This window comes from Solanum stenotomum, chromosome 5 (genome assembly GCF_019186545.1).
Source record: "Solanum stenotomum isolate F172 chromosome 5, ASM1918654v1, whole genome shotgun sequence".
In the NCBI taxonomy this organism is placed as follows: Eukaryota; Viridiplantae; Streptophyta; class Magnoliopsida; order Solanales; family Solanaceae; genus Solanum; species Solanum stenotomum.
This window is the reverse complement of record NC_064286.1, coordinates 7,019,586-7,045,845: the sequence shown is the minus strand read 5'-3', so window position 1 is coordinate 7,045,845 and position 26,260 is coordinate 7,019,586. Positions and strand designations below refer to the sequence as shown.

At 30.3% G+C, this 26,260-nt stretch overlaps 3 protein-coding genes and 1 pseudogene across 3 annotated transcripts; 2 read left to right on the top strand and 2 right to left on the bottom strand.

Annotated features, from left to right (window-relative positions):
- The first annotated feature begins 758 nt into the window (after positions 1-758).
- Positions 759-2,956, top strand: LOC125865520 (8-hydroxygeraniol oxidoreductase-like; annotated as a pseudogene).
- A 3,423-nt stretch (positions 2,957-6,379) lies between these two features.
- LOC125864559 (acyltransferase Pun1-like) lies at positions 6,380-7,809 on the bottom strand. Its single transcript, XM_049544579.1, has one exon. The coding sequence runs from the start codon at positions 7,801-7,803 to the stop codon at positions 6,403-6,405; it is 1,401 nt and encodes a 466-aa protein (XP_049400536.1). The 5' UTR covers positions 7,804-7,809; the 3' UTR covers positions 6,380-6,402.
- Positions 7,810-15,604: 7,795 nt separating this feature from the next.
- Positions 15,605-16,158, top strand: LOC125864578 (uncharacterized). Its single transcript, XM_049544598.1, has 2 exons — positions 15,605-15,974; positions 16,107-16,158. The coding sequence occupies exons 1-2, from the start codon at positions 15,670-15,672 to the stop codon at positions 16,123-16,125; spliced, it is 324 nt and encodes a 107-aa protein (XP_049400555.1). The 5' UTR covers positions 15,605-15,669; the 3' UTR covers positions 16,126-16,158.
- A 704-nt stretch (positions 16,159-16,862) lies between these two features.
- On the bottom strand, positions 16,863-24,385 carry LOC125864563 (mitochondrial adenine nucleotide transporter ADNT1-like). Its single transcript, XM_049544582.1, has 8 exons — positions 23,926-24,385; positions 23,061-23,109; positions 22,599-22,762; positions 21,185-21,222; positions 19,640-19,752; positions 19,422-19,535; positions 18,623-18,967; positions 16,863-17,285 (listed from the first exon to the last, which is right to left on the bottom strand). The coding sequence occupies exons 1-8, from the start codon at positions 24,084-24,086 to the stop codon at positions 17,202-17,204; spliced, it is 1,068 nt and encodes a 355-aa protein (XP_049400539.1). The 5' UTR covers positions 24,087-24,385; the 3' UTR covers positions 16,863-17,201.
- Positions 24,386-26,260: the final 1,875 nt, after the last annotated feature.

The following is a 26,260-nucleotide window of genomic DNA, read 5'->3' as shown; positions in this document are numbered from 1 at the left end:
TATAACTTTATTAATGTAAAGAGATGACATATAAAATAAAATGGAGAGAGTATTGATTTTTCAAAATGGAAAAGGACAAAACACATATAAAATTAAAAGACATATAAAAAAAAGTTGGTTTAACTCTCAAACATAAAAAGTAGCATATGTTATTGCGATTTATAATATTAAAATAAAATTAAATAGAAAATGTACAAAACTTGTATCAGCCTAAAAAATGACCACGATAATTTGAAGCCTACAGAAAGCAATAAAGTTAAGGTGTCTTTTTGAAAATGTGGGACAACTTCAAGTATCACTTAATTGTTTTTTCTCAAAATCTAATTTACTTTCGTAAATTATGTGTTAGATCAAAATCAGATTAACAAATTCAAAAGAAATGAGTAACAAATAGCTCATACAATAACATATTTATTATTAACTAAATAATAAATATATAACTAAAAATCTTGTTACATGACAAGTGTTGGATGATATGTGCTTAGATAGTGTTGTACATTCTTCTTTTATGGTTGTACCTTTAAAATTTATATTATTGGACAATTTAACACCATTAATTACCTACCTCATTTGGGCCCATTTATATATATATAGTAAGTGGGAATATCTACTACTTAGCACATGACAAGTGTTGGATGATATATATGTGCTAAGATAGTGTTGTACATTCTTCTTTTATGGTTATATATATATGTCATTTATAAAAAAAAATATTTTTTCATGCCAAAATATAAATTTTCCAGCTTTATAACGTGACTTACTTGTTTTTTTTTTATATACATATCACTGCTTGAAACAATTTTATCTTCTCCACATTATTATATCTCGTTTTCGACTTCACCATAATGAATTCAAGCAATCACAGAGTCATTACATGCAAAGGTGAGATTTTAATTTCTCTCTACATGCATACTATGCATTAAATAAAAAAAGATACTACAAACTTTCTTGTCTAACGATCAAGTCATGAATATAATGATTTCAAATGATGTAGTCAGAAATTTCGTTAAATAAATGCAGGTGCAATAGTATGGAAGTCCGGAGAGGAATTGAAAATAGAAGAAATAGAAGTTGATCCATCAAAATCAACGGAAGTTAGAATTAAAATGATTTATGCTAGTTTATGTGGTACTGATGTTCTTTGTTGCAAAGGCTTTCCAAAGGTATATATGGAAATTTCTTTGAAATTATATTTTTTTTATCGCGAAATAATTAAAAATCGCTATTAATTTCATTTAATCATCAATAACTATAAATTAAAAATTTTAGCGATAAATTTCATAGCTAATAATTATCTGATCTATTGTTGATGATTCTCAGCCTTTGTTCCCTCGCATTCCTGGACATGAAGGAGTTGGGTAAGAATAATTGATTTCTCTCATATATATTTTTAAATTTAGAAAAATATAAAAGTTCATTGAAATTGCAATAAATAATATATATTTGAACTTAAAATTCTAAAAATACAATCATTTCAATACTAAATTTCATGAAGATTGAATCATAAAGTTTAAATTTCGAATCTATTTTTCCGTATTTGCTACCATTTTTGAAAATAAGAAAATGATGGACATGGAATTAGACAAGGTGTAAGCTACTTTAGACAATATCATAGATTTAACGGCCCAAGTCGCTAGTGATATTGTTCGTTTTAGGCATCGGTCCGTACGATTTTGAAACACGTCACTAGGGTGTACATGCTTACTTATATATCCAACATGGCAACGTCTCTCAAGTCTCATGTATTTTTCCGATATGAAACTTCTTATCCTAAGCAGAAATGTAACAATAATTATATTTTTTTAAAATTAATTTTGTCTATATTCTTATATATGAAACTTTTTTTGTTTTTTTGCAGCGCGATAGAAAGTGTGGGAGAGAGTGTAAAAGATTTGAAAGAAGGAGACATAGTGATGCCACATTTCTTGGGAGAATGTGGAGATTGTCCCAATTGCAAGTCCAAAAAATCCAATTTATGCCATAAATACCCTTTAAATTTTAGTGGATTATTGTTGGATGGAACATCAAGAATGTCCATTAATGGTCAAAAAATTTATCACCATGTTAGTTGTTCAACATTATCAGAATACATAGTTCTTGATGAAAACTATGTTATTAAGGCTGATCCTAGGTTACCAATTGAACATGTTCCTTTTTATGTTGTGCATTTACAACTGGTTTTGGAGCAACATGGAAAGATGTTAACATTGTAAAGGGTTCAACTGTTGCTATCCTTGGTCTTGGAGGTGTTGGACTTGGTGTAAGTGCATTCGATAGAACTAACGTTTACTGGTCATTTTTTAATTGAAAAATATTGATTCATATGAATTTTCTGAAGTTTCACATGTGAAATTTGATATTTTAGGTCAGTGACTATTTTTCAACTATGGAGGCAAAAGATTAGTTAGCTATATGTTTTGTGAATGTTATTAGTACATTCAAGGTTGTTCATTGGTCAGTTCAGTTTAATTATCATTGCATAGGAATTTTCTAAAGTTTCACATATGATTTGATATTTTGTGATGATGACCATTTTTCAATTATGAGTGTAAGTATATGCGATAGAAATAGCATTCAATGATCACTTTTCAATCTTATAATTAAGAAATAGTTATTATTATAAAGTTTCATTTTTCACAACTGAAAATCGAGGACATGCATGGAATTTTCACACTAGTGAAATTCAAAAGTTTATGATGTATAACGATTATTTTTTAATATACAGAAATTGAAAAGTGATAATTATTTATGAAGTTTACATGTACATATCGATTTATTTATAAGTCGATTTGATTTTCTATTATCTAATGCAATAAAAATATTACTTACTGATCACTTTTCGATCTTGTCTTTAAAAATACAGGTAGTAGAAGGAGCTAGACAAAAAGAAGCAGCTAAAATAATTGGGATGGATATACATGAAATAAAAAGTGAAAAAGCTTCAAAAACAAATTAAGCAGAAGTTGGTAGTGCAGAGATTAGTAGGTAAGGATGGTAATGCAAGGATATGGGTAATGTGGAGAATATTTTTGTTGTATGTTTGATTTGTTTCAAATATGCAATGTGAAATTTGAAGTGTGTGTTTACTTTTAAAATAAGTTAAGTTTATTTACTTCTAAACTATGCAATGTGTAATTGAAGTAGTTCTGAATGTCTAGACAATCATGTTTGTTATAAAATCAGCCACCACCAATTTTTTTTTTTGGTATACTAGAGAAAACTTCAGAGCTTTTTTGTCTTTTTAGTTGTTTCAATTAATGCATGTATTCTTATTCCACGTTTTATCCACATAAAACAAAATTCATAACTTATAAATGTATTATTTATGGCAACATAGAATAAAGCAACCAAATATGGTATAACTATTAAGAAATAAGCAACCAAATGGTGTATAATTTAAGGCCAAGTACATAAGCACCTCCAAAACTTGTTCGACACTTTCATTTTGACACCTGAACGGGGAGTAGTATCTACTGAACACTTGAATTCGAGCCAAAATGTGCCCATTAGACACAATTACACTTATTTTTAGTGTAAGTGGAACATCTTTGTTCTTTCATTTTCCTCCTCTCTCGCCCACCATGAATCTGTCCAAAATTTCTCCCACGAATTTGGTCAAAGTATCCAATACCGGTTGACCAGATCGGGTATGGATCCCACACCCACGTCATGTCGACACGGATGTGGCACTGAAAGTGAAAAGTCCGAGCAACTTAGGTTTTTTCTATTTCTAGCTTCATTCACCATTATTGAATCATCCTCTGAACTCACAAAATTTGTGGTTTTGCTAACTAGAAATTCTAAGACCCATATGGGGTTCACTCACAAGCACTAAACAACTTTTTTAACAGCTTGGTTTCTCAATCTGTAGAAGCTAGAGTTCAGCTTAATGGATATTATTTGCGCTACGAGGTGGTTGGTATCAGACAATTGGGGGGGAGGGGAGTTTGTTGACATGTCTTTCTAATTGGCCTTGTTTGCCATGCCACGTGCATGATAGTCATGCACCACACATAATTTAGAATTATCAAATTTGTGTTCAAAAGTTACATTTTTCTACAACATAAAGTATTTAATAGATGCTACTTGTAGTTCAAGTGTCAAAATGAAAGTATTAGACAAGTTGGGTGTGTGTGTGTGTGTATTTGGCCATAATTTAATGTTGGTTATAATGCTTATACATCATCAAACAAGCCCTTAATGCTTATCCCCTACTTTAAAACAGTTGTGTCCAATATGCTCAAGTGCATACTAAATTACTCTTAGTATATTGGAGATTAACCACTCTAGTATATTAGAAAACTCCTCGTGTTAGATAATCCTTAAGTACAGATTATAGAGTATTGAAATTTTATAGACCAGACAAACCATTTATATTAAGTGAATACAGCTGACCCCAACTAGCTTGGAATTGAGGCGTAGATGTTGTTACAAGCTCCTAATCAAATTACACAGAAAAATAATTCCGTGAAACAATTAGGAGAATGGTAAGGACACTTGCATCTCATGCAATTCCAACCCAAAATGACACGTAGCAGGTTCCAATATGGACTATGTTGCTCGAACTCTTTAAATATGTTGCTGCACACATATCGTATCCGTAAAAAAATGTACTACTTCCAGACGAACATACTCACACTCATCAACATTTTTTTGAATAGTTTGAGCAATATCAAATATGGAAACACTCATTTCTTACTTTGACAAACAAAACAAAAGTCAACAAACAATCAAATTAACAGACACCCAGATCAAATGTAGACATCATCACTCAATAACTAATGAAATACTTGTCATCTTTTAAAAAATAAAACAGCAAAATAAGAACAATAATTACTTAACTCATCAAACAAAAATGTTGTTGCACCTGTATCATAGCCATTAAAAATGTACTACTTTTGAACGATCCGACACACACCAAATCAACAAATACCCAGATCAAATTTAGATATCATCACTCAATTACTAACAAAATATCATCTCAAATGACACAACAACAGCATAGAGCAACAATTACTCAAAAAGTCAAAACACATACATGTTACAGATCTTATAAACCCTAGTAATCTTCTACAAGGTAAAACTAATCTCTGATCTAACCAAACAACAAACTAAAATCTATATTGCTCAAACTCTTCAAAAAATGTCCACAAGTGCGTATCGAATCCTCCAAAAGTAGTATATTTTTGCAGAATCCGATACGAGTGTGACAGTATTTTTGAAGAGTCCGAGCAACATAAAAGCAACAAAAATAAGTTTTATTTACCTTATCATTAAACGTATTGCCTGTGAGGGTAATAACTTCAGCTTTAGCGATGTATATCGAACTCAACAAAAAGATGCAACACAATAAGATACAGGAAAATGGGTTCATATAGCGTTTCATTGCAGCCCAGATTTTGATTTTTTTTTTTTACTGAAAATTGCTCTGAATTTGAAGGAGATTTGGATGCCTGAATCGAATTTTGAAGACGATGGGGAAATTTTGAAAGGGGAAAAAGGGAGAAAGAAGGAAAGATAAAGGGTGTTCGGAGATATTTCTAAAAGTTTATGGATCATTTTGTCTTATAATGTTTCTTTTGTGGGTGAACTTCAATTTGAAGTTTAATCCCAAATATTGGAGGCGTTTGACTATGTTTCATTTTGTTATTGGAAAAATAATTATTTTACGAACAAAAATTGAAATTGTGTTTGATCATGAAATAAATTAGAGTTGTTTTTTAAATTTTTGTAAGAATAATTTTTGTTAGTTGTTTTTGAATTTTTTAAAAAAAATTATGATCAAACGTGTTTTCATGACAAAACGCCATCTATTCGCTTTTCTTCTTAAAAAACTAAAGTAAATAATGTCCACCTAAATTGAAAATAGCCAACAGATATATAATATATGTATGCAGTTAAAAAAAAGTAAACAATGAATCTCACTAGTTATTTAAAGAAAAAAACATTTTTTAAGATACAAGATATGTAATTAATATAAGGTTTGACTAACATATTATATAGTTTAACAGTATAATTTTTTAATTAATTTTTTGGCATTGTTGTTACACTTTAAAGTTTATTAAAGAGGGTGATAGGTCGTCGATTTGTGAACCATCATTTAAATTATATTTGCAATGTATAAGAATTTACAAGTTTACTACTTTTAAATATGAGTCTAAAGTTGTAGATATCTTATATGAACTTCAGACGTTCAAGAATTTATGAGAATAATTTTTTTCTTAAAAATAATTTGACATTTAAATTTTTTATATTTTTTTGGTAGATAAATTTAAAGAGGTTTTACACGAAATAAACAACATACCATAAAATAGAAATTTAGAAACATATATAGCAAATACAAATTTATAACCTTGTTGAATTATAAACTCCTTGTGACATGAATGCACATGTAAGAATAATTTAGAAAGCTTCCATGCAATATAATTTCTCTTTGTCCTCATGAACATGATTATCACCAACAGGACTAGCAAATTGTAGAAATTCCTTGTCTTGTTCAAAAATGGACATTTGTTGTTGATTCAAGTTAATAAACACTTCAATTCCTTTATTTTGATCTTGTGTATTCATCAAATAAATCATATTGCTAAATGGTGTACTTGCTATGCTTGCTCTTGTAGGTCTCCCCCATCCAAAATCCAAATCTTGGAATGGAATGTTACATATACTACTACATCGATACACATCGTGACATGAACTCTTCTGACGATACGATTGGTCATCCTCTGTTCCTGTATTTATTTTATTTGCATATTCTAGCATCTCTGATACCCATTTGTTTTCTTTGAAATTGTCTCTGGTGGAAAGCTCATGTTTAGACTTTCTTATATCGGCTACTAATTTTGGTAGCCTCAGGTCTTCTAGGTTATATATTGGTGTAGAGAAGGCGGTGAGAATGTTCCCGATTGTGGATGTTGATTTTATTGAAGGCGGAATTGTTTTTCGTAAATCGGATACTAAAACCATTTGAGATGAAGAATCATTACCATTTGATATGTTTGCACCAGCAATTGCCGCACATTTGTAAACAATTGCACTAACAACCTCAGTAGTTGTTGGATTTTGCACTATTGATGATGGATCATCAACTATCAATGCTTTGAGAGCTCTTATATTGGATTCAGATAAAAAAAATCTCTTTTCAAATTCGACACTTTCTTCTGCATTTGGCTCAACCACAACGGGGAACTTTAGTGGGCCATTGGGTAGAGATGGCATTAATGAATCCTGAACATAATACGAAGGACATGATAATTCACCATTTGGATATTGTTGGGTTATTGTAGCCCAATCCTTCAAAAAGGAAAAGGCACTATGCGCATCACCCACCTTATGTGACATGCACACACTTATTGACATTCCTCCACAATCAAAGTGGCTAAGCTGCGCTACGCTCAATCGGCCACCATCATTTGCATGAGGAACATTCTTCCAGGATAACCCTGGAGGAAATGCTAAGTCTGGGCGATGAACAACTTGATTCATTGGACAATTAACTTCAACTTCAAAGAACTCAGCCCCAGTGTCATCACAATGAATAGTTGCATTATCTCTTAAACTTCCAACCCATGGTTGATGATAAGTCAATGCTTTTGAAAATGAGTTTTCTAGAAGTTTAGAGAGTTGTTTTGGACCTTGTTCTAGTTGATGTTTTGGGTAAAATAGAACAAGGGGCATATAAAAATTACCCATACATTGATCAAGAAGTGAAAATTTGTGAATTTTTTGAGTTGATGGAGTGGGAGAAAAAGGTTTCACGACTTTCTTGGAGATTGTTGATAGCAATCTTGAAAAACTAGACATCTTTAGTTTTTTATTTTTTTTAAATGCAAAATTAAAATCTCACACTAATGAATTTTTCTTCTTAGTATTTTGTTACTATATATAGATACATTAGGAAAACAGTATTTAAATACTAGCCAAAAAAGTTTAAACAATTTTTTTTCTCACTTTGGAATTAATGGTCAAATTTGGATTGCCATATACTATATATATAATAATAATAAAACTCCTATTTTATTTATATATTTAGTCAAACAGCACCATTTGGAACTGTTCTGGCAATGTCAAAGATTCCAATCTTTATCAACAAATAATATCGACGCAATGTAATTGAGCTAAATTTAGACAGATCAAAATAAATATAGTCAAATTCTATTAAACATGGGTTAAAAATATGAATCACATTCCAAGTCGTTGAACTCTTAATTTTTTTTTCTTAATTTGTTTTATATACTTAGAGAAAAGTTAAGTAAATAAATTGTTCTTTATTATAGCTTTACATGATATATCAAATGAAAAAATATATTTTTAATTTGAACTTTTTGGCAAGATTATCATTAATCAATTTAGGTTACATACTTAAATTATTTCAAACTCTTAAACGAGCTAACAAATCAAGATAAACTAGATTAATAATGGACAAATTAATACTTAAACATATTGAAACGAACCATATTTTCTCAAACTAATTTTATCACCATAACATCAATTATTAATTATTTTTAAAAGAATGGAATAAATACATGAGCAGGGCACACATAACATTGCAAACTCCTAAAACAATATCTTTTTTTTTTTGCCCATATTTTTTTTTCCCAATTTTGCACTGTGATAATATTATTTAAAAAAAACAGCAGAAAAGTCAAACTTCTTTAATATGATGAATATAAAATATTGAACAACTGATATCTGGTCTTAGTACATAATTACGTATCATGATTCATGCTAAGTTGCTAACTTTATGGTGTAACTTATTTTTTAAAATTATTTTTTTGTATTCAACATGTATATAATTTAAACTCATTTGATAAATAATTTCCTTCAGTGTTAAAAAAAACATATATCATTGTGCTAATTTAATCGGTGCCAAACATGTTACAATTTTAGTTTGTAGATTATAATATCAAATTTAATTAGTATTAAACTTTATGTATTATTAAAAATAAAATTCATATAATATTATAAAAGAAGTTATATATAGACAGTGTATCCAACTTAAATTCTAATAAGTCCCACAAATCAAATTACTATTATAGTGGTGTCTCAATTATAAAGAACATATATAATGGGATAATCAATAGTCAACTTTCTTTATATGATTTTTTTCATTATCTTTTCTATATTTATTTTACTCTATTTTTTTTAAAAAAAGATATTTTTTATTAATAAAAACAAATAAATGGTCAGCTTTGGATTGCTATACTAGCTCTTAAAATTTCAAGGTAAAGGGCGGACCCATTTTGGCAATCTCAAAGTTTTTATTTATTTTTTATTTTTATAAATTTGATGTTCGTTATTCATTTAAAATTCGATTAATTTAAATCTCATTAAAAAATTTCACCTTAAATATAAAATATATATATTTTTATTAAAGCGACTTCACTTTTTCAAAAATAATATTAACCTTTTATTTAGAAAAAACGGCTGTCAACTTTATTGTGTCAAACCCTTGCACTTAAAAGTAATTATTTTCTGCATGGCAATTTGGACTTTGACATAATTGTAATAATTAATTATAAGAAAGTGTTGAACACAGATTTGCTTATTGGAAAAAATAGCTGACAATTTCTTGAAGAAAATGAAAACAACTACTACTATAATATATTTGTAAAAAATACACTTAATGATTTTATGTCGGTACGACGAGAGAAGTCCTAACTTGAGTCGAGAATCTATTTGAGTCATAAAAAGATAAAATTAACATAAATAAATCATATTTTTAAGATGCAACTAACACAGGTTTAGTGCAATTTTTCTTTTTCATTTTGATAAAAAATCTAATTAAACGGCAGACCTTAATCTATTAACGTCTAAATTATGACGTAAAACAGAATTTTTTCTTATAAACTTTATAAAGTGGAAGTTTTTCTTCATAAAAAAAACTAAATAACTCAAAATCTTCAGTGAAAAGATATTGAATTTTTTAGTTTCTAAAATAGGAAAATACAACTAAGTACACAGTTTTAATCTAAATAATATCATGGCAAAGAGAATACTAACGTAAAATCCCTAATGCTTATTAGATATGTTAGAAATTTTAGTTGTAGTATTTTCTGTTTCTCTTTATAGTTTCTTCATTTCTTAATTTTTAAATTCAAATAGATTTAAGTTTTAAGTTCTAGTTATTATTAAATACAATTTAAGCAATGTAATAATAACTGTTGAAATAATTCAATATAGTGTGAATTTTTTTGCTATTGATTAGAATCGTAATTTAAAAATAATAAATATTTTCTTTTAATTGAATCATAATCGTTTTGCTGAATTGTTGATGCACTTGAAAGAAAATAGATCATACAATATTAAATATATTATATGATGTGTTTGATTTTTTGAACAAAATGAAAAGAACACAAATGGTCATCGGGCTAAAGGTTTATTGTAGCAAAGTCGTAGAAGTAAATTTTGTATAAAAAATATAACTTTTAAATATTTATCATACATAATATTCATCGAAAATTCATCTATTCAGTGTAGAAAATTGAAATAAATTGCAACACAAGATAAAAGAAAAATTTTAAATTTGTATTGCAATTAAACACAAACATTAATTTTTTTATTAATCATTATTAAGTACTATGATTAAAGATTGATATCTCAATTTAGTAAAATATAAAGATGGAAGATAAAAGACTGATGTAGAACCTCACTTTGATCAGGATTATCATTTATCTTCTTTTTTTTTTTTGAAAATTTTTACTATCTTTTAATTTGTAAAATCTGCAAAAAAAAAAAACATTTTATTTATTTCTCTCCTCACCATTATTACAATTTATTAAATAGTAAATATTTTTCACCTCTCCTCATCATTACTACTACTACAATTTACTTTTTTCCACCTTCTATTTTTATAGTATTTTAAAATAAAAATTCTTGTTGATCTCTCATCATTATTACCATAATTAATATTTCTTATTCAAAAAATTCTCTTTTTTGTTAATTGTTTTCTTTCCTTTGATTTATAATTTCTTTTTTAAAAAATAGATCTTAAATATTTTATTTATCTTTCTCTGCATCATTGGTACAATTTATTATAATTACTTTTTTGTTTTTTCTCGTTGTTGCTATAAAACATTTTTTTTAATTCCCCTTTTGTTGTTTGAAGAAAATCTTATTTATTTCTTCTCCTTATTATCACTATTATTAATTTATTATTATTATTATTTAAATAAATCCTTTTCTTTTCTTTTAATTTTTTCTCTTGATATATATATATATATATATATATATGCCCAACATTAATAAAGTTATATTGTTACTCTCTCCGTCCCATATTAGATGAGAATCTTACTAAAAATATTTTTTTCATATTATTTGAGCACTTATTAAATTAGGATAGAATTAATTAATTCTTTTCCATTTTACCCCTACAATTAATATGACCATTCCTATATTGCATGTGTATTTTTTGTAACTCATTTCAATGTGCATTGATATAAACAAAGGGCAAAATGGTGACGTCTTCCAATTTATTAATGATTTCTTAATCACCGTGTAAAGTTGGAAGTGCCCATCTAATATGGGACGGAGGGAGTATAGTTTATGTATTGTTATAAAATTAGTAAAGATTGTTATAATATATTTTGCTCATAAGTGAGGTAATATAGAAACTTATTTGTCATTTGTCTTTTTAATTTCAATTTTAAATAGCAAATAAATGTAGCGATAAGATTGAGGGTAGAAATGAAGTATATCTTTCTAAATTTAAGTAAAAATAAACAGAGTAGAAGTAACATTAGGGTTATCGATAGGATGATTCATTCGGTTATTTTTAAAAAAATTATATCATTCAATTTTTCGGCTATTTTATAATGTATAACCAAAATTAAAATTTTAAAATCATCCAAATCCTAATTTATGTGACACAAGCAGTACAAAAATTAGTCTGTTTTTTGTTGTCTTGTAGATATTTTAAGTTATTATTTATTGTAAATTATAGTACTTTTTATTAAAGTTTTTAATAACATATGTTACTTTTTATGTTTGAGAGTTAAACCAACTTTTTTTTATATGTACTTACAGACTACCCAATCTACATTCTTCCATACCTGCACATAACACCTCTGCTCCACATCACTCTCTCACCTCATTTTTGTCTCACCATGACCATGTTTGTTTCACCACTCTTTGTTCTGATAGTCAGCAGTTGGTAAACTAATTCATATGAAGAAGCTGTGTTGCATCCTGCCCGGCAATATGCCATGACACAAGAATTTGAAGCTTTGTATGCAAATGACACTTGGGACCTGGTCCCATTACCTAGAGGGGAAAATGTTATTGGCTGTAAATGGGTGTACAAAGTCAAACATAAGGCAGATGATAGTGTGGAAAGATTCAAGGCTAGATTGATAGTAAAAGGGTACACACAGCAGGTTGGAGTAGACTATACTGAAACATTCTCACATGTGGTTAAAATGACTACTGTTAGGACACTTATTTCCTTGGTTGTTAAGAAGAGTTGGATATATAAAAGGGAATCATAAGCATTCTAATGTGGCATGCTTCTTTGATCAGGAAGTATATTTATTTATTTTCTCAATTTTTTGAATTTTATTTCAATTTTTAATCAAAAATATTTTAAATAAATATTAAATATGAAAGAGAAATGTTAGTGTCTTTAAAAACTTCTTGCTCAAATGTTGCCATTTATAAAATGCCACATTCCAATTAAATCTCTTACGTCTTAATTACACATCAAATTCATAAAAATTAAAACGGTTCATTTTACTCTATTATTTTTGCATTAATTTCCTATCTTTTTTCCTTCTTTTTTATATAATGATAACATAATAATATATTAATATTTTTTATGGGAAAAATCTTTTTTGGTCAGAATTTGGCCAGAATGATAGTTTATCTATGTTATTTTACCTTTTTAAACATTTTTACCCTTTAAACTTTAATATCCTTTAACTAAAAAATAGAAAAAAGATCGGTTTATTTTTTAAAAAATAAAATATTATAGTTTTTTTAATTTTCTAGCAATTATGTCCAAATTTTTTGGCTATTTAGCACTTCCCTTTTTTAGGTATAAAAAATCAGCCCACATAATAGTAATATATCATGACTTTGTTATTGAGTTTTAATTCTTCAATAAATTGAATAATTAATGGATAGTGACTGTCTATGTTTCTTCATCTTTCCCCTTCCTATAACCCCCGTATATTCAACAATTACTCTTACATTTACTTTTTGCATTAAATCTTGGGAGCAATGATCTTTGAATAATATTTTGCATACATAAACTTTTCATTTCTTTTCAACAATAGTGTATGTTATGATGATTAATAACATAGTGCATATGTTATGCTGATTAATAAAAGAAAAAGTATGCAAATAGAGAGTCGATTATATAGGTATGTCCACTTTTAATTAATTTATTTATTTATTGATGAGGGAGGATGAGACGATTGTATAGGTACGTAATTCTTTTGTTCAATTTTAATTAATTTATTTTTGCATGAGGAAGGATGCTTTTATGATGATATGAAAAATTTGATTAATATCAAATATAATTTGATAATAGCTATTTGATATATTTTTTTCTTGTGATATGTCGTGGATATTTATAGAATATTACACCATTTGAGCAAGAAGTTTTATAGGTACATAATTCTTTTGTCCACTTTTAATTAATTTATTTTTAGATGAGGGAGGACGCTTTTATGATGATATGAAAAATTTGATTAATATCAAATAGAATTTGAATAACATCTATTTGGTTTTTTTTCTTGTGATATGTCGTGGATATTAAATTTACATATATAGACAAGCATATAATAGTTGAAATTAAATTTTAAATAGGTGACTTATTTATAATTATGGTTATGAGTTTTGTGCTTTTTTAATTATTGTTTTGTTATGATGAATTTTGAGTGATAACCATTTAATATCATCTATTTTTTCTTCTGGAATAGGAACAAATGATTCTAAACTTTTGGCTTGCTTTTGATGTCATGATAATTTGAGTGATACTGCGGTCATTTTAGAATTGTTCACAAAAAAATTAAATATGAGAAAAACAATTGCTATATTTAATAGCCGTTTAGTCATGTTTTATTGTAAAAATAGAAAAAAAAATTATTGTCAAAGTGAAACGCCACCTTATTTTATTTTAACAAGTAGCTAACTATAATTACAGTTATTTATGTGTTTAAAATTAATTTAACATTAAGAATCTCAAATGTTTAAAAATATTTGTCTAAAAGAGATGTTAAATCACTTCTCCATTAATTAATTTATAGATTCTGACAGTTATTTCATATATAATATATCGATACAAATAATTATTCAAGAGTTAATCTGATATGCTGAATTTATAGAATAGAATAATGAGACATTGATATAATAACAAAATTAATTTTTAAAAATCAAAATTATTAAAAAAAAAAGTTCAGTAAATGAAGGGATTTATTTGATTAATGGGATGATATATGGAATCCAGTACTTTGTAAAGTATGACTGCAACGAAGGAAGAAAAAATAGAATAAGATTCAGCATTGTATAATCACGCAAGTAATCGATACAGTGTTTCTATATTGACACTTGTATTTATTTGTTTTTTTTTAATTAATATATTTTTAATTATGATATTAGTTTATGGATAGTGAATTAAATTTGTTCATGTTTGTAGATAGAAAAATGTACAAAACAATAGTAAATTAAAGTAGACATCATGTTTAATATTTTCAAATTTTATTTACTTTTATGCCCGCGCGAAGCGCGGATGAGTTTACTAGTTATATAATAAATAACTAAATTGTCCTTAAATGAAATGTTAATGCCCAGAAGCACACGTGTCGACCAATTGGTGTGTGCTTCTAGCCCCTAGATGGTAGTATTTATCTTCAATAATAGTTAATAAATTTGAATCGAAGATAAATATCTTTTCAATTTTTATCATTATCTCACTTATCTTTAATTTGAATTTGAGTTGAGAAATAAATCGTTATGAATATATTCTACTTCTCTATCATTATCCAACTTAAATTGAAGATGAATATCTTTTTAATTCTTTATCATTTATGTTGTACAAGTAACATTTATTTAAACATTAATATTGTACAAGTGACATCATTCAAGTAACCTATTACACCTACTTTGAATTTTTTTAATTAAATGTTTACCTAATGCAATTGACTTTGTATAACTATATATCACATCATAATACATGTTTATTCACTATTTAATGTCTATTTTACTTGATTATTATATTAAAAATAAATATCTATATTAACTTATTCAGTTTGAAAAATTAAGAAATATTTTTTTATTTTATACCTATTTTACCCTACTTATTTCAATTCATTCCCCAACATTTAGATAATACTAATAATTCGTGATGATAGAAAAATACTCTTAGTGCAAAGGCAAATATTTTTTTAAAAAAATTATGGGAGGAAAGAAAGGAACAAAAAAAAAAACCAACCAAATCTATTAGCCAAACATGTGCCTAAAATACATGAAATTGTGGTTATTGTTACATAAAAAAATGATGGATGACTAAAAAAGAGTTAGACACCACATATTAAAGCTATATATAATTGTCCTTTATTCTTCTTATGGTTTCCAAATCCCAGTTACTATTTACATAGCAACAAGGCATTTTCCTATGATAAAAAATCTACATATTTTTTCTACTTGACATTATTTTTGAGTGGAAAAAAAATGGCTGAATCTACGAGTACAACAACGAAGCTTGAAGAACAATTAATGGATAGAGAGGAAGAGAAAGGTGATGATAAACTAAGAGAAATGTTTCTAGTAGAGCTGAATCTTGTTCTTGTTCTCTCATTTTTTTCGTTATCATCTGAAGAACGAAAATTAGAGGAATTTGAGATCGATAATGATAAAGATCATCAAGAACACAACATTATTTCTAAAGTTAATTCCAAGAAACGCGGAGGAATCAATAAATACAGAGCTACTGAACATGAATTTCCCAGGTTTCAAACCAAGATTAAGGATTGCAGGTAAGGTTTTCACAAATAATGATGGTGTTTGTGCGCCTTTAGATACTTGTTATCGTTCACCAGCATAAGTAACGAATTATTTTAATCTTTATGTTGTTTTAAAAGTAATCAAGATTCTCTCTTTTCATTCAGACACTGCAGAAGAATGTGAAGAATAACATCTTTGTGGCAAAGCAAGCAAAAAGAAAGAAAAGGTCTTTTCCATTTATGAATAGATGATAATGAAGAAAGAGGCATTTGTCTTCAACTTTACAAAAGCATTATACACTTCTACTAAATACTTTTGATAAAAAAAAATCAGCAATTTATAGCCATAGCAAAAAAAGTAGATAAATAAAAAGTTTCGTAGTCTTATAAAACCACAAGTAAACAATGTATTGACAAATCTAGTGATGTTTTCACTCTTTAGTTTGTCAACATAGATCAAAGCTATCTATGTCAACGTATATTTGATTTTGTTCATGCTTTACATGGTCATTTCCCCCATTTTCTTTGGTTTTTCACTTGGCGTTCAATATCCATTTTGGAACCAGACTAATTCGAATTTGTGATGACAAGTCCAAAGCTCCCTACTAAAAAGAGCTCAATCTCAATTCCCAAGATTCAAACCTGAAACTTCTGGTTAAGAACAAATGGTACTTATCACATCACCCACCACAACCTTGGTGGTTGGTCATTTTCCTTTTTCCAAGAACATCCACTAGGGAAAGGAATCATTGGGTTTATCCTTTCCATCTTTATCCTCAAACAGCTATTTTTAAACAACTAAAGGCAAGAGAATAAATTAAAGGGGTTTGCTTCTCCAATGGAGATAGAAGCTACACAGAGAATATATATAAATACTATTGGCAGGACCATATTTTGCATCTTTAAAACACAATGCACAAATAGGCTACAAACTGAAAAGATACAAATAGGAGTGTACTTGTATAATTTCGAGGAACTGATCATATAGCCAAAAATAAGCTGTTGAAAACACAGAATATTCGTATTCTCTCACTAACAAAGGCACTCAAATTATTCATTACACTATTCTTGATAATTTTCTTATTGACAACACCACTAAATAAGCAACAACCACATACAGTAGGAAGTTCTAAACACAAGCTAGGAACAGGACTCTAAATTCTCCGTCTAGACTATGTAACCACCATATTATTATAACCCTTTGTATCCTTGCCTACAAAATTATCATAAGAATGAGATAAATACTGGAGCTTCTCTTCATTATTCAGAAATTCTGATCTCAACTCCCAATAGGTCCTTTACTTGCTCATACGCCACGAAAGCAATAGATATTGAAGGAACAACCTGAACAACACAGCACCGTCAGGATGAAATCAAGAAAACTGACATGACAAAGGAACAAAAAGTTATTATGAAAAAGGAAATAAAATCCCAGTAACTCGATAGGTCAGAAAAGAGGACCATAACAGCCTCTTTACAGAAACATACGGAGAAGGTTCCATTCAGTATATGTTCACTCCAACCATAGCTCACACTGGCAAGGAACGATTTTTTTATAACTGAGAATCCCCAAGGGTTAGTGACGCACAATTTAAAACTCACGGATCATAGGCTCGCCCCTCTACATTGACAGGGAAAGATTTCATGCTCAGGGTATCCCCTTAATTTTATTTGTCTTGGATCGGTATTCAGTGGCAACAAATTATTAGAGAAGAGCAGTTCTCAAATTATACTAATACTGAAGCATATCAATATTCCATCTCTATGTGATGCTTGATACTTTTTACTAAGCATAAGAAACACTAAACTTGTTTGAACTATCCAACTCAATGTTCTACAAAGTATCAGATATCCTCCAGGATGTGGAATTTAATTTGCCCGTGCAAATACGTCTCAATAAAAGATGTCCTAGTCTGATTTGGCAAGATTATCAAAGTAAAAAAGCCGATAGTTGATGATACACATAATTACACAAGTTAGTATTTGGGAACCCATAATTAACAATGTCTCCATCAATGATAATGGGAAAAACATTTTAGTGTAGAAGTGCATACAATCCACAAGATAACAATGATATAAAGTATGTCTTATCAGAAGCAAAATTAATGTCTACTCAGAAACAGTAAATTTTATTTAAGCAAGTAAACACTCAATTGCAACACTACAGTATAGTAAGTGAAGAGGTGCTCACAACTCCAAGAACTTAAGCAACTAATAAAACATATCACGGGACTTGGTTCAAATAACCAAAACAGGAAGGATAAAAGGCTGTACGTGAACTGGAAGGCTAAATTGCTTGGACTCGGGTGTGGGTACCCGATACGGGTGTGGATCTAGAGGTTAAAACCTTTATAATCTAAAATATAAGATTCAGATACAGGCAAGGTATTCCAAGGAGAAATATTGATCAAGAGGAGAATCCTAGAAGGAGATAAAAGGAAAAGGAATGACATATACATTTCTATATACAAGTTATTCTATTTTCTTCAATTTCACCTTAGCTTTCATTTTGATTACAGAATCGTAGGTATATCTCCCGAAGTTCTCCATTAACTTTGGTCAAAGTACCCAAATTCGGTAAGGATCCCACACCCATGTCATGTTGACACAGGTGCGGCATCAAAAGTGAAGTGCGTGAGTAACTTAGCTGGAAGGTAATAATATTGAAAAACAAGACTAACCTTCACTGAATTGGGCACTAAACCCTTGTACAAGGCTCTGACACCCTCATACTTTACAGTTTTCCTGAAAGCATCAATCATTCCAGTATATTCGAGGGGAGCCTTGCTCCTCCCATCACCAGTAACAATAGATGCAGCATGACTCCATCCAACCATCTGCATCCTTCTGCGAATAACATCAAGAGGGTAGGCAACAGTTTGTCCAACTGTTCCTGCAGCAGCTCCACATGCCAGCCTTGTAACAACCCCAAGCTCAGAATTATCAACAAGACCAAATGGTTTTGTTTTGACCAACCAGTCCTTTAAAGATTCATATACAGCAAAATTAAGCCCCACATATGGAATCTGCAAACACCAAATAAAATGATAAGCATTGGCAAGAACGATAAGAACTCCCCACTAGTGTTATGTTTTCTTCTCTTTTCCTTTTTTTTTTCCAAGATAGGTTCCTTCCTTTTCCTTTCATCCAAGATTCAGGGAGAAGGGGATTGATCTTTAACCTTATCCATAGAAAAATTGGGCTGTAATACTAATTAGCTAATTGACTGTTGGTTTATGTTATTCACCTTGAAAAGAGAATGGAACTTTTATTTCTTCTTCATGGACAACTTCTCAAATGAAGACAACAATGCATTTCAAGAATATGATTGCCAAATTAATTCACATATCTTTTTCTTCATAGAAAACATTGAAAGTGGAGGTCTCTATTATGATTTACGATTAAATCTAGTGAGCATGGTTATTAAATTATCACAAGTACTGGTAACCAGCTCCTTTGATCCAGGGAACGAGAACTTACAACTCCTATGACAGAAGGAGTCCATCCTTTATACAAAGCTCGTGGACCCTCCTCGCGAAGCACAGTTGACAGTGCATGAAACATTCCTCTGTATTGATAAGGAGAGTTCTCGGTCTGCAGAGCAGAGAAGAGGATTTTAGAAGGCACCTTCGCAAAATAATACCCAGAGGAATAAATCAAAACTCATAACATTTATTCAAAAGGATTCACAAAATTACCTGCACAGTGAGTCTTCCTCGCACCATATCCATTGGGTAAGTTGCAGACATGGCAATTATGCCAGCACAAGCACCAGCTCCGAGACGTAATAGTGGAGTGAGCTGAGCGTCCTCTGTCGTAAAGGAAGATGAAAGAGTCAAATAATGCATTTCCATTTTCTTGTTAGACTTGAATGTAATAGTTTCGCATATAAAAAACAAAACAAGCAAAATCATGCAATTGCTTCATCAACTAAATGCAGACATCTTAGAAAGAACCTTTATCAGATGATAGTTTGTCTAAGAGAGCACAGTATGTGCAGATGAGTCCAGCAATTTAATGCACACATAGAGTTAGGGGATTGAAATGCCTTGGGAGCTTTTATGATCAGCCGATCCTCCTACCTAGGGGAACTTCTCAGTTTTAGATACGAAACTACGCATCCGTTTGGTTATAGCCTTATGAATCTTTTACTTCCAGTGCATTAAATTGTTGGTTATAGCCTAGGGAAACTACACATCCATTGGGTTATATAGCCTTATGGATCTTTTATTTCCATTGCATTTTATTCTTAATTAAATTTGCATTAGATCTGCAAGATTGCAAGTCTTTTGAGACGACTTCCCTGCATGTAATTCTACCTTCTCCCCCTTTTTTAGCACCTTGTGCAACATCTATCAATTGTTGCATATAGAGGTCTATTCACGACAAATGTCCTTCTAGTGCTTCTCTTATTTTATCCCCCAACAAATGATACTTGAAGCCTACTTTGGACGTGATTATTTCTAACTTTATCCAATCTTGTATGACAACACACTCATCTAAACATTCCCATTTTTACTACACTCATCTTGTGGACACGTCATGAACTAGAGACCCAGCAATTACTCCCATATATAGAGAAGTTCTTCCACTATTATAACAGAAACGCAACTAAGAAAGAAAAAAAGTTCTGCTGAGAAGGGGATTGACTACAAAAGGGAAGAAAACACTGGTGAGATTACAGCAATCACTGAAATTTGGCTCCACAATCTGAGGCATTATTATGCTTGAACTTGGCAAAGGAGACTCATTTTCCACTAAATGACTACCCACAGCCCAAACTTGCATCTCTATGCTCGACAGATTGGGTTTTTACCATCCAAATAGCAAATAGCCAAATACACATAATGTGAACAGCAAGGGCAATACACATAAATCAAGTGATAAACAAAGCTTTCCATTTCCAACTAGCGAAGCAAACATTAGCAGAAAATGAGTCTAAACTAGGATTGAAGGCAAAGGAGAAAGGAACTTCATATAGGTATATGACATACAAAGCACAAGCTACAACACAGCAATGTGTAATAACATCCAAAAAGACGAGAACTATTCCTAACAGTTTTCTACAAATGAGTAGTTAGGTTTCCTCCCACGACTGGACTCATCAATGAAATATCAGTCTCATTAAAATGCAAGGATGGTGAAACGAAAACAAACAGTGAAGCCCCCATAAAATATCCCTATTTTTTCTTCCAATGGGTGATCTCCATGACCAGTATATAACTTGAAGGGAAGAGACATACCATTTCCAGTTTGTTGCTGGTACAAATATAATATACCCCTGTTCCAATATCAAGGAAGAAATCAGTTAGCCAGAACAGAATGCTATAACTGTAACATGAGAAACAAGTTGGAAATTCAACAATCCTTTAGTGACTTGAGACATCAACAATAGCCATCTTCAGAAAGTACTTCATGGGGCCCTTCTCAAGACCTCGTCTTCACCTACCCTTAACATAGGTTTTTCCCCTATTATACCCAAAAGGGCAGATTAGTAGGGATGTAAATAGGGCGGGTTAGGGCAGGGTGTCTTGACCTATTAGCATTTTGACCCATCCCATTTAGCATTTTTCAAATATATTCCCCGGCCCCACCCCACTAAGCCTTACCCCGCCCCACTCCATTTACAACAATAATGCAAGACTAAGCTACAGTTAAAGGGTGAAATTTTCATATGATTTTGGTTTCAGAAAACAAAGGAATAGGAATATCTTCATATGATTGGAAGACTACCACTAAACTGTACTGCAAGAATATCCATCAAAGAATGTTGCAAAGGGTCTAATGTATATCCATCAAAGAACAACATTGTTTACTACTTTTCTCTGTGTGCGTGAAAGGACCAGTGAGCATGAAAAAGTAGGATAGGAAAAAGAGGAATAAGAAATAGTAATAATATTAATAATAGTTTATGTTGTAGCCATAAATGTTAGATTATGGAGGTAATTTTCAGAATGTGAAAGCGAATGAGATCATTAAAGGACTCCCCCCCGCTATTACCCAATACACAACCTGTCCATGCCCTGCCCTATTTAAATTATTGAAAATTTAAGCTTTGACCCGCTTGCCCTATTCAAGCATTGCCCTTCCCTGCCCCGTTAAGCCTTTAACCTGTACCAATTGCCATCCCTACAGATTAGGTCATTACATTACTTGTCCATCGCCACAATGAGGTTCATAAATTAGGTCATGTTTGCATGTAAGACATAGTTATGTCATCATGATTTCTCCAACATTCCTCTCACAGACAGCTAATTTCGTTCCTTTCATTTAGTATTTTGATAACATAATATTTTATCGATGTTTTGGGGTAAGGAAATCCCCAGTATACCAAAAGGTAGGGAACCCACATTGAGCTCGTTTCCTTTAGGATCATGGAATCTTCAAGAACAAGTACCATCTTTCCCTTTCTGTCTTCTTTTTCATTTTGTTCTTTTCCTTGGTTGAGTATGGGGAGGGTCCCTCCTAAAACGCACAATGGCACCAAACTGAACAATTGAAGTAAATTGAAAAAGATCTACCACCACATAAAAGGTGAATGTTAAAATATAAACAGCGAAATATCTATAAATATGCAGTGGCCACAAGAAACATAAAGGTGCATTCTATTATCCTCAGACTGTTTATGTAAAGTCTACGCTATGATAAGAACATTACTTGGAAGCTTGTTCATAGCTGAAGAACTTGACTGCAGAGTTTGGGACGATCCGGGCACAATTGGTGCCATTGCCCTTAAACAGTCCTTTGAACCCTTCAGTTCTCCAGATATATTTCAAGCCTTGAATGGTGCCATTGTATTTTATGTTATGTGGATTTTGAACCTGCACATTAAACATCATCACGTTACAAGTAGAGAACAAACAATTTAAATGGAACCTCCATCTAAGCACTGAGCCTCTTGTGGGGGATACAGGATAAAAAAAGAGGGAAGGTAGAAAGTTTGAAATCTTGAAACATTTTTATAATAGGAAAAAATACAGAGTTACAAACTAAAATATAGGGTTTAGTGCTCCAGCATTCATACCAAGTATGGCAGGCAGGAAGAAAGCTTATATTGTTGTCTTTCGGTAAAAATATTCAACGGAGAGAAAATACACAAGCTATGAGATTATACTTCACCTGTAGCAATATCTTCAGCCGTTCCAGTGGAGCCACAGCAGTTCGTGACCTGCAAGAGAGAGAGTAGCAGTAAGTGTGAAGTCAAGTCAAAGTTTACAAAAATAAAAAGATTAGTCAAGCATATCAAAACAATAGTCAGTATCAACACTCATGTAGAGCAGACAGTATCAGTATCATTTTACTAAAGCATATACCAAAAACCTTGGAGATGCATGTTTCCAATAGAGCATTACCTTCTATAAAACAGGATACAATTTATAACCTTGAGTCCATCAGATAAAAACAAGCTTATATAAGCAAACATAAAATCATAATAACATCTTATATACTATTTCGAGTCTGTCAACCCAGTATTTTGTACTTCTTTTATCAGTTCAATAACAATTCTCTGGTAATTTTCCTGCAAACTGACCCCAAAGATGACAGAACTGATAGTAGTAATTACCCACTCCCACATAAGGAGGGTGACAACTCATCAAGAACACATCTTTCTACTTGTTCGAAGTATCTACTTATAAAAAGATACAATTTCATAAATAAAATTTAACATTTTTACCCAAAGATAACAAAGAGAGCAGGTATTTCTAACAAACACAAACAACAACAACTCTGCATCAATCCCGAACAGACAAAAATAATCATAACTCCGAATCAAAAATAACAACTCCAAATCAACCTCGAGCATACAAAATAGCAAATTTTCATTTCCATGCATGTAATCAGCAATAAATGGATCCAATTATTCAAATATAGACATAACTCTCACTATGGTGGGAAAAAAAGAAGCATAGTACTCGGCAAAGCTTTGTGATTATAGTCATGAGAAAACATATACAGTCAGTGATAGTATATAAAAAAAACTTACACGCCTCCGGCAACACCTCCGGCGACAAGTGACTTGCAGATACTGAGGACAGCATGGCTTGTAGGCTTAATTTCTTCTCTAGCTAACTTAGCCTCTTCCGCCAGGTTCACAATTTTCTCCACAGCCGAATCTCTCGCCGCCTTCACATCCTCCGAAGCCATAAATAAGACTAAAAAGGAACACCTAGACCTAACAGCAAACTCCTTCGCCGAAAAAAAAACTCACCAGCCGATACTCACTTTATAGATCGGAATGAGAAAAAAAAACTTATGGAAATCCACACATTTTCCACTGACCGTTTCGGTGATTCAACTCCTCAGCCAGTAGCTACGGTGGTTGACGGTGGCAGCGACGGCGAGAGATCAATGGTAAATGCGGCGGAGAAATGAAGGCCAAAACCTGCTCTTTTATACGACGGCGTTTGCTGAAAGTGTGTTGGGCTTTAATTAATGAATTAATTAATGAAAAATTGGTCCGTCTCTTTTTAGGCCGGAACTTGCCACTTGTTATCGATGAATTGCGATGACATAGATAGAATTATTCTTTATTTGAACAAAATTTTATGGCGTAATTTAATTTAATTGAGGTTTTGAGTGATTAAATTATATGGTAAAAATATTTTTTGTGGTGAATAAGATGAGGAAAATATAATTTGGATAGGTAAAGAAAAGATGTGTAGTCTGTAGATATTCAAATGAAGAAGTACCAAAAATTAAATATTGTGTATTAGGAAAGGTAGAAATAGGTCTAAAATGTATTCGAGAAAGGTGCGCAGCTCCAACTTAATTATAGAGGATATAACTTTAAAGAAAAGGCTATGAAGCTTGTAGATTAGAGTAAAACGATAGTAAATAGTAGAATATTATCTTACTTATCAGCGATTTATTTTGGGTTTGATCGTATATATTATCTTGCTTTTGATTTTTATTATCATATTGCTATTTTGACGAGCAAGAAAAAAATAAGAGAAATACTTGTTCAGCTGTTGTGGAACAAGTGGCATTGATACAGGGAATTAGAGTGAGTGTGTTGGGGACCACTTTGGGACCAAAAGAAAAAGTAGTGATTTATAATTAACTTAACCCTCTAAGACCTACAGGGTCATTATAAAAAAAAAATCAATAAAAAAAGAATAAAGAGGGTTAAAAAGTTTGGAAATAAATTTAATAAAAGTCTTGAAACGATTATGACTAGGATGTTGTTTATTCTCAATTATTAAGATTCGAAAATATGGAACATTTAGTATTTATTTACATAATTTAAATATTTATAAAAATTATTTTATTAAATATGTTGACGAAAATAATTTCTGAATAAAATTTCTCATTGATAATATATGCTCAATTTCTTTTAAATATAAAGTACAAAATCATAAGTTAGAAAAAAAGTAGTGTAAATGATATAACTTTGTTTATTCATATACTTGTAGTCAAGCAAAAAGTTATTTGACTTTAAATTATAATAGTATCATGTAAAATCGTACAAAAAAAATATGTCATTTAGTTGATTATGTAAGAATTAAGATAAAGTAATTAAAATAATACTTCAACACATATATTACTAGTAATATGTGGCAAAGAGTTATTAATACAAAAATGCACAAATTAAATGAATACATACATGACATTCTATATATTATTATTTACCGCATAATAATTCATAATAGACAATTAATTCATCAGTACTATCTTCATAACTAGTCCACGAACTAAACATTACTTGACTTTTTAAATTTTTTAATCAAACTCAATTATATTATATTCAAAAATATAACTTGCAAGGTGCACCGACTTAGTGGTGGCACACATAAAATAAAATAAATAACTTTTTTTAAAAAATGCTCATTAATTTAATGTCTGAGTCTTGAACGTAAAAGCTAAATATATCAATCTTTTATGATTGTGGATGAATATTTATTTGTGATAAGCTTTTCCAAATATAATGTCAGCACATGAACATGTAAGACTAATAAGGTTTTTATATGGTTACTATATATTAAATCTTGCATCCTTCTCTTAATTTTATTAATGTCAATTAATTCTATTATCATAAAAGAGAAACACAAATTTAAACACTCATTTCATCAATAAGGTAAATGTATGGAGCCAAATTTAAGAATCGGGATTAGTACCTAATGTTGTTAGTACTAATAATACATTCATCATTTAGAGATGAATCGTATCATAACAATTGAAATTTCAAATATCAGTAGAAGACGGTGTAGTACATGACAAGCTCAAATTCAACCATAACCACTATAGCATAATTAAGAAAGAGTAATTGTTTTTTTTTTAATTAAATACCTATAATATTGATTTTCTTCTGTTTATTTGTC

Coding starts and splice junctions, on each gene's coding strand:
- LOC125864559 (XM_049544579.1), bottom strand. CDS start 7,803: ATGTCTAGTTTTTCAAGATTGCTATCAACAATCTCCAAGAAAGTCGTG.
- LOC125864563 (XM_049544582.1), bottom strand. CDS start 24,086: ATGGCTTCGGAGGATGTGAAGGCGGCGAGAGATTCGGCTGTGGAGAAA. Junction 23,110..23,925: donor GGAGGTGTTGCCGGAGGCGT/GTAAGTTTTTTT, acceptor TCTCTCTTGCAG/GTCACGAACTGCTGTGGCTC. Junction 22,763..23,060: donor GGCTGAAGATATTGCTACAG/GTGAAGTATAAT, acceptor TTTAATGTGCAG/GTTCAAAATCCACATAACAT.
- LOC125864578 (XM_049544598.1), top strand. CDS start 15,670: ATGGCTGAATCTACGAGTACAACAACGAAGCTTGAAGAACAATTAATG.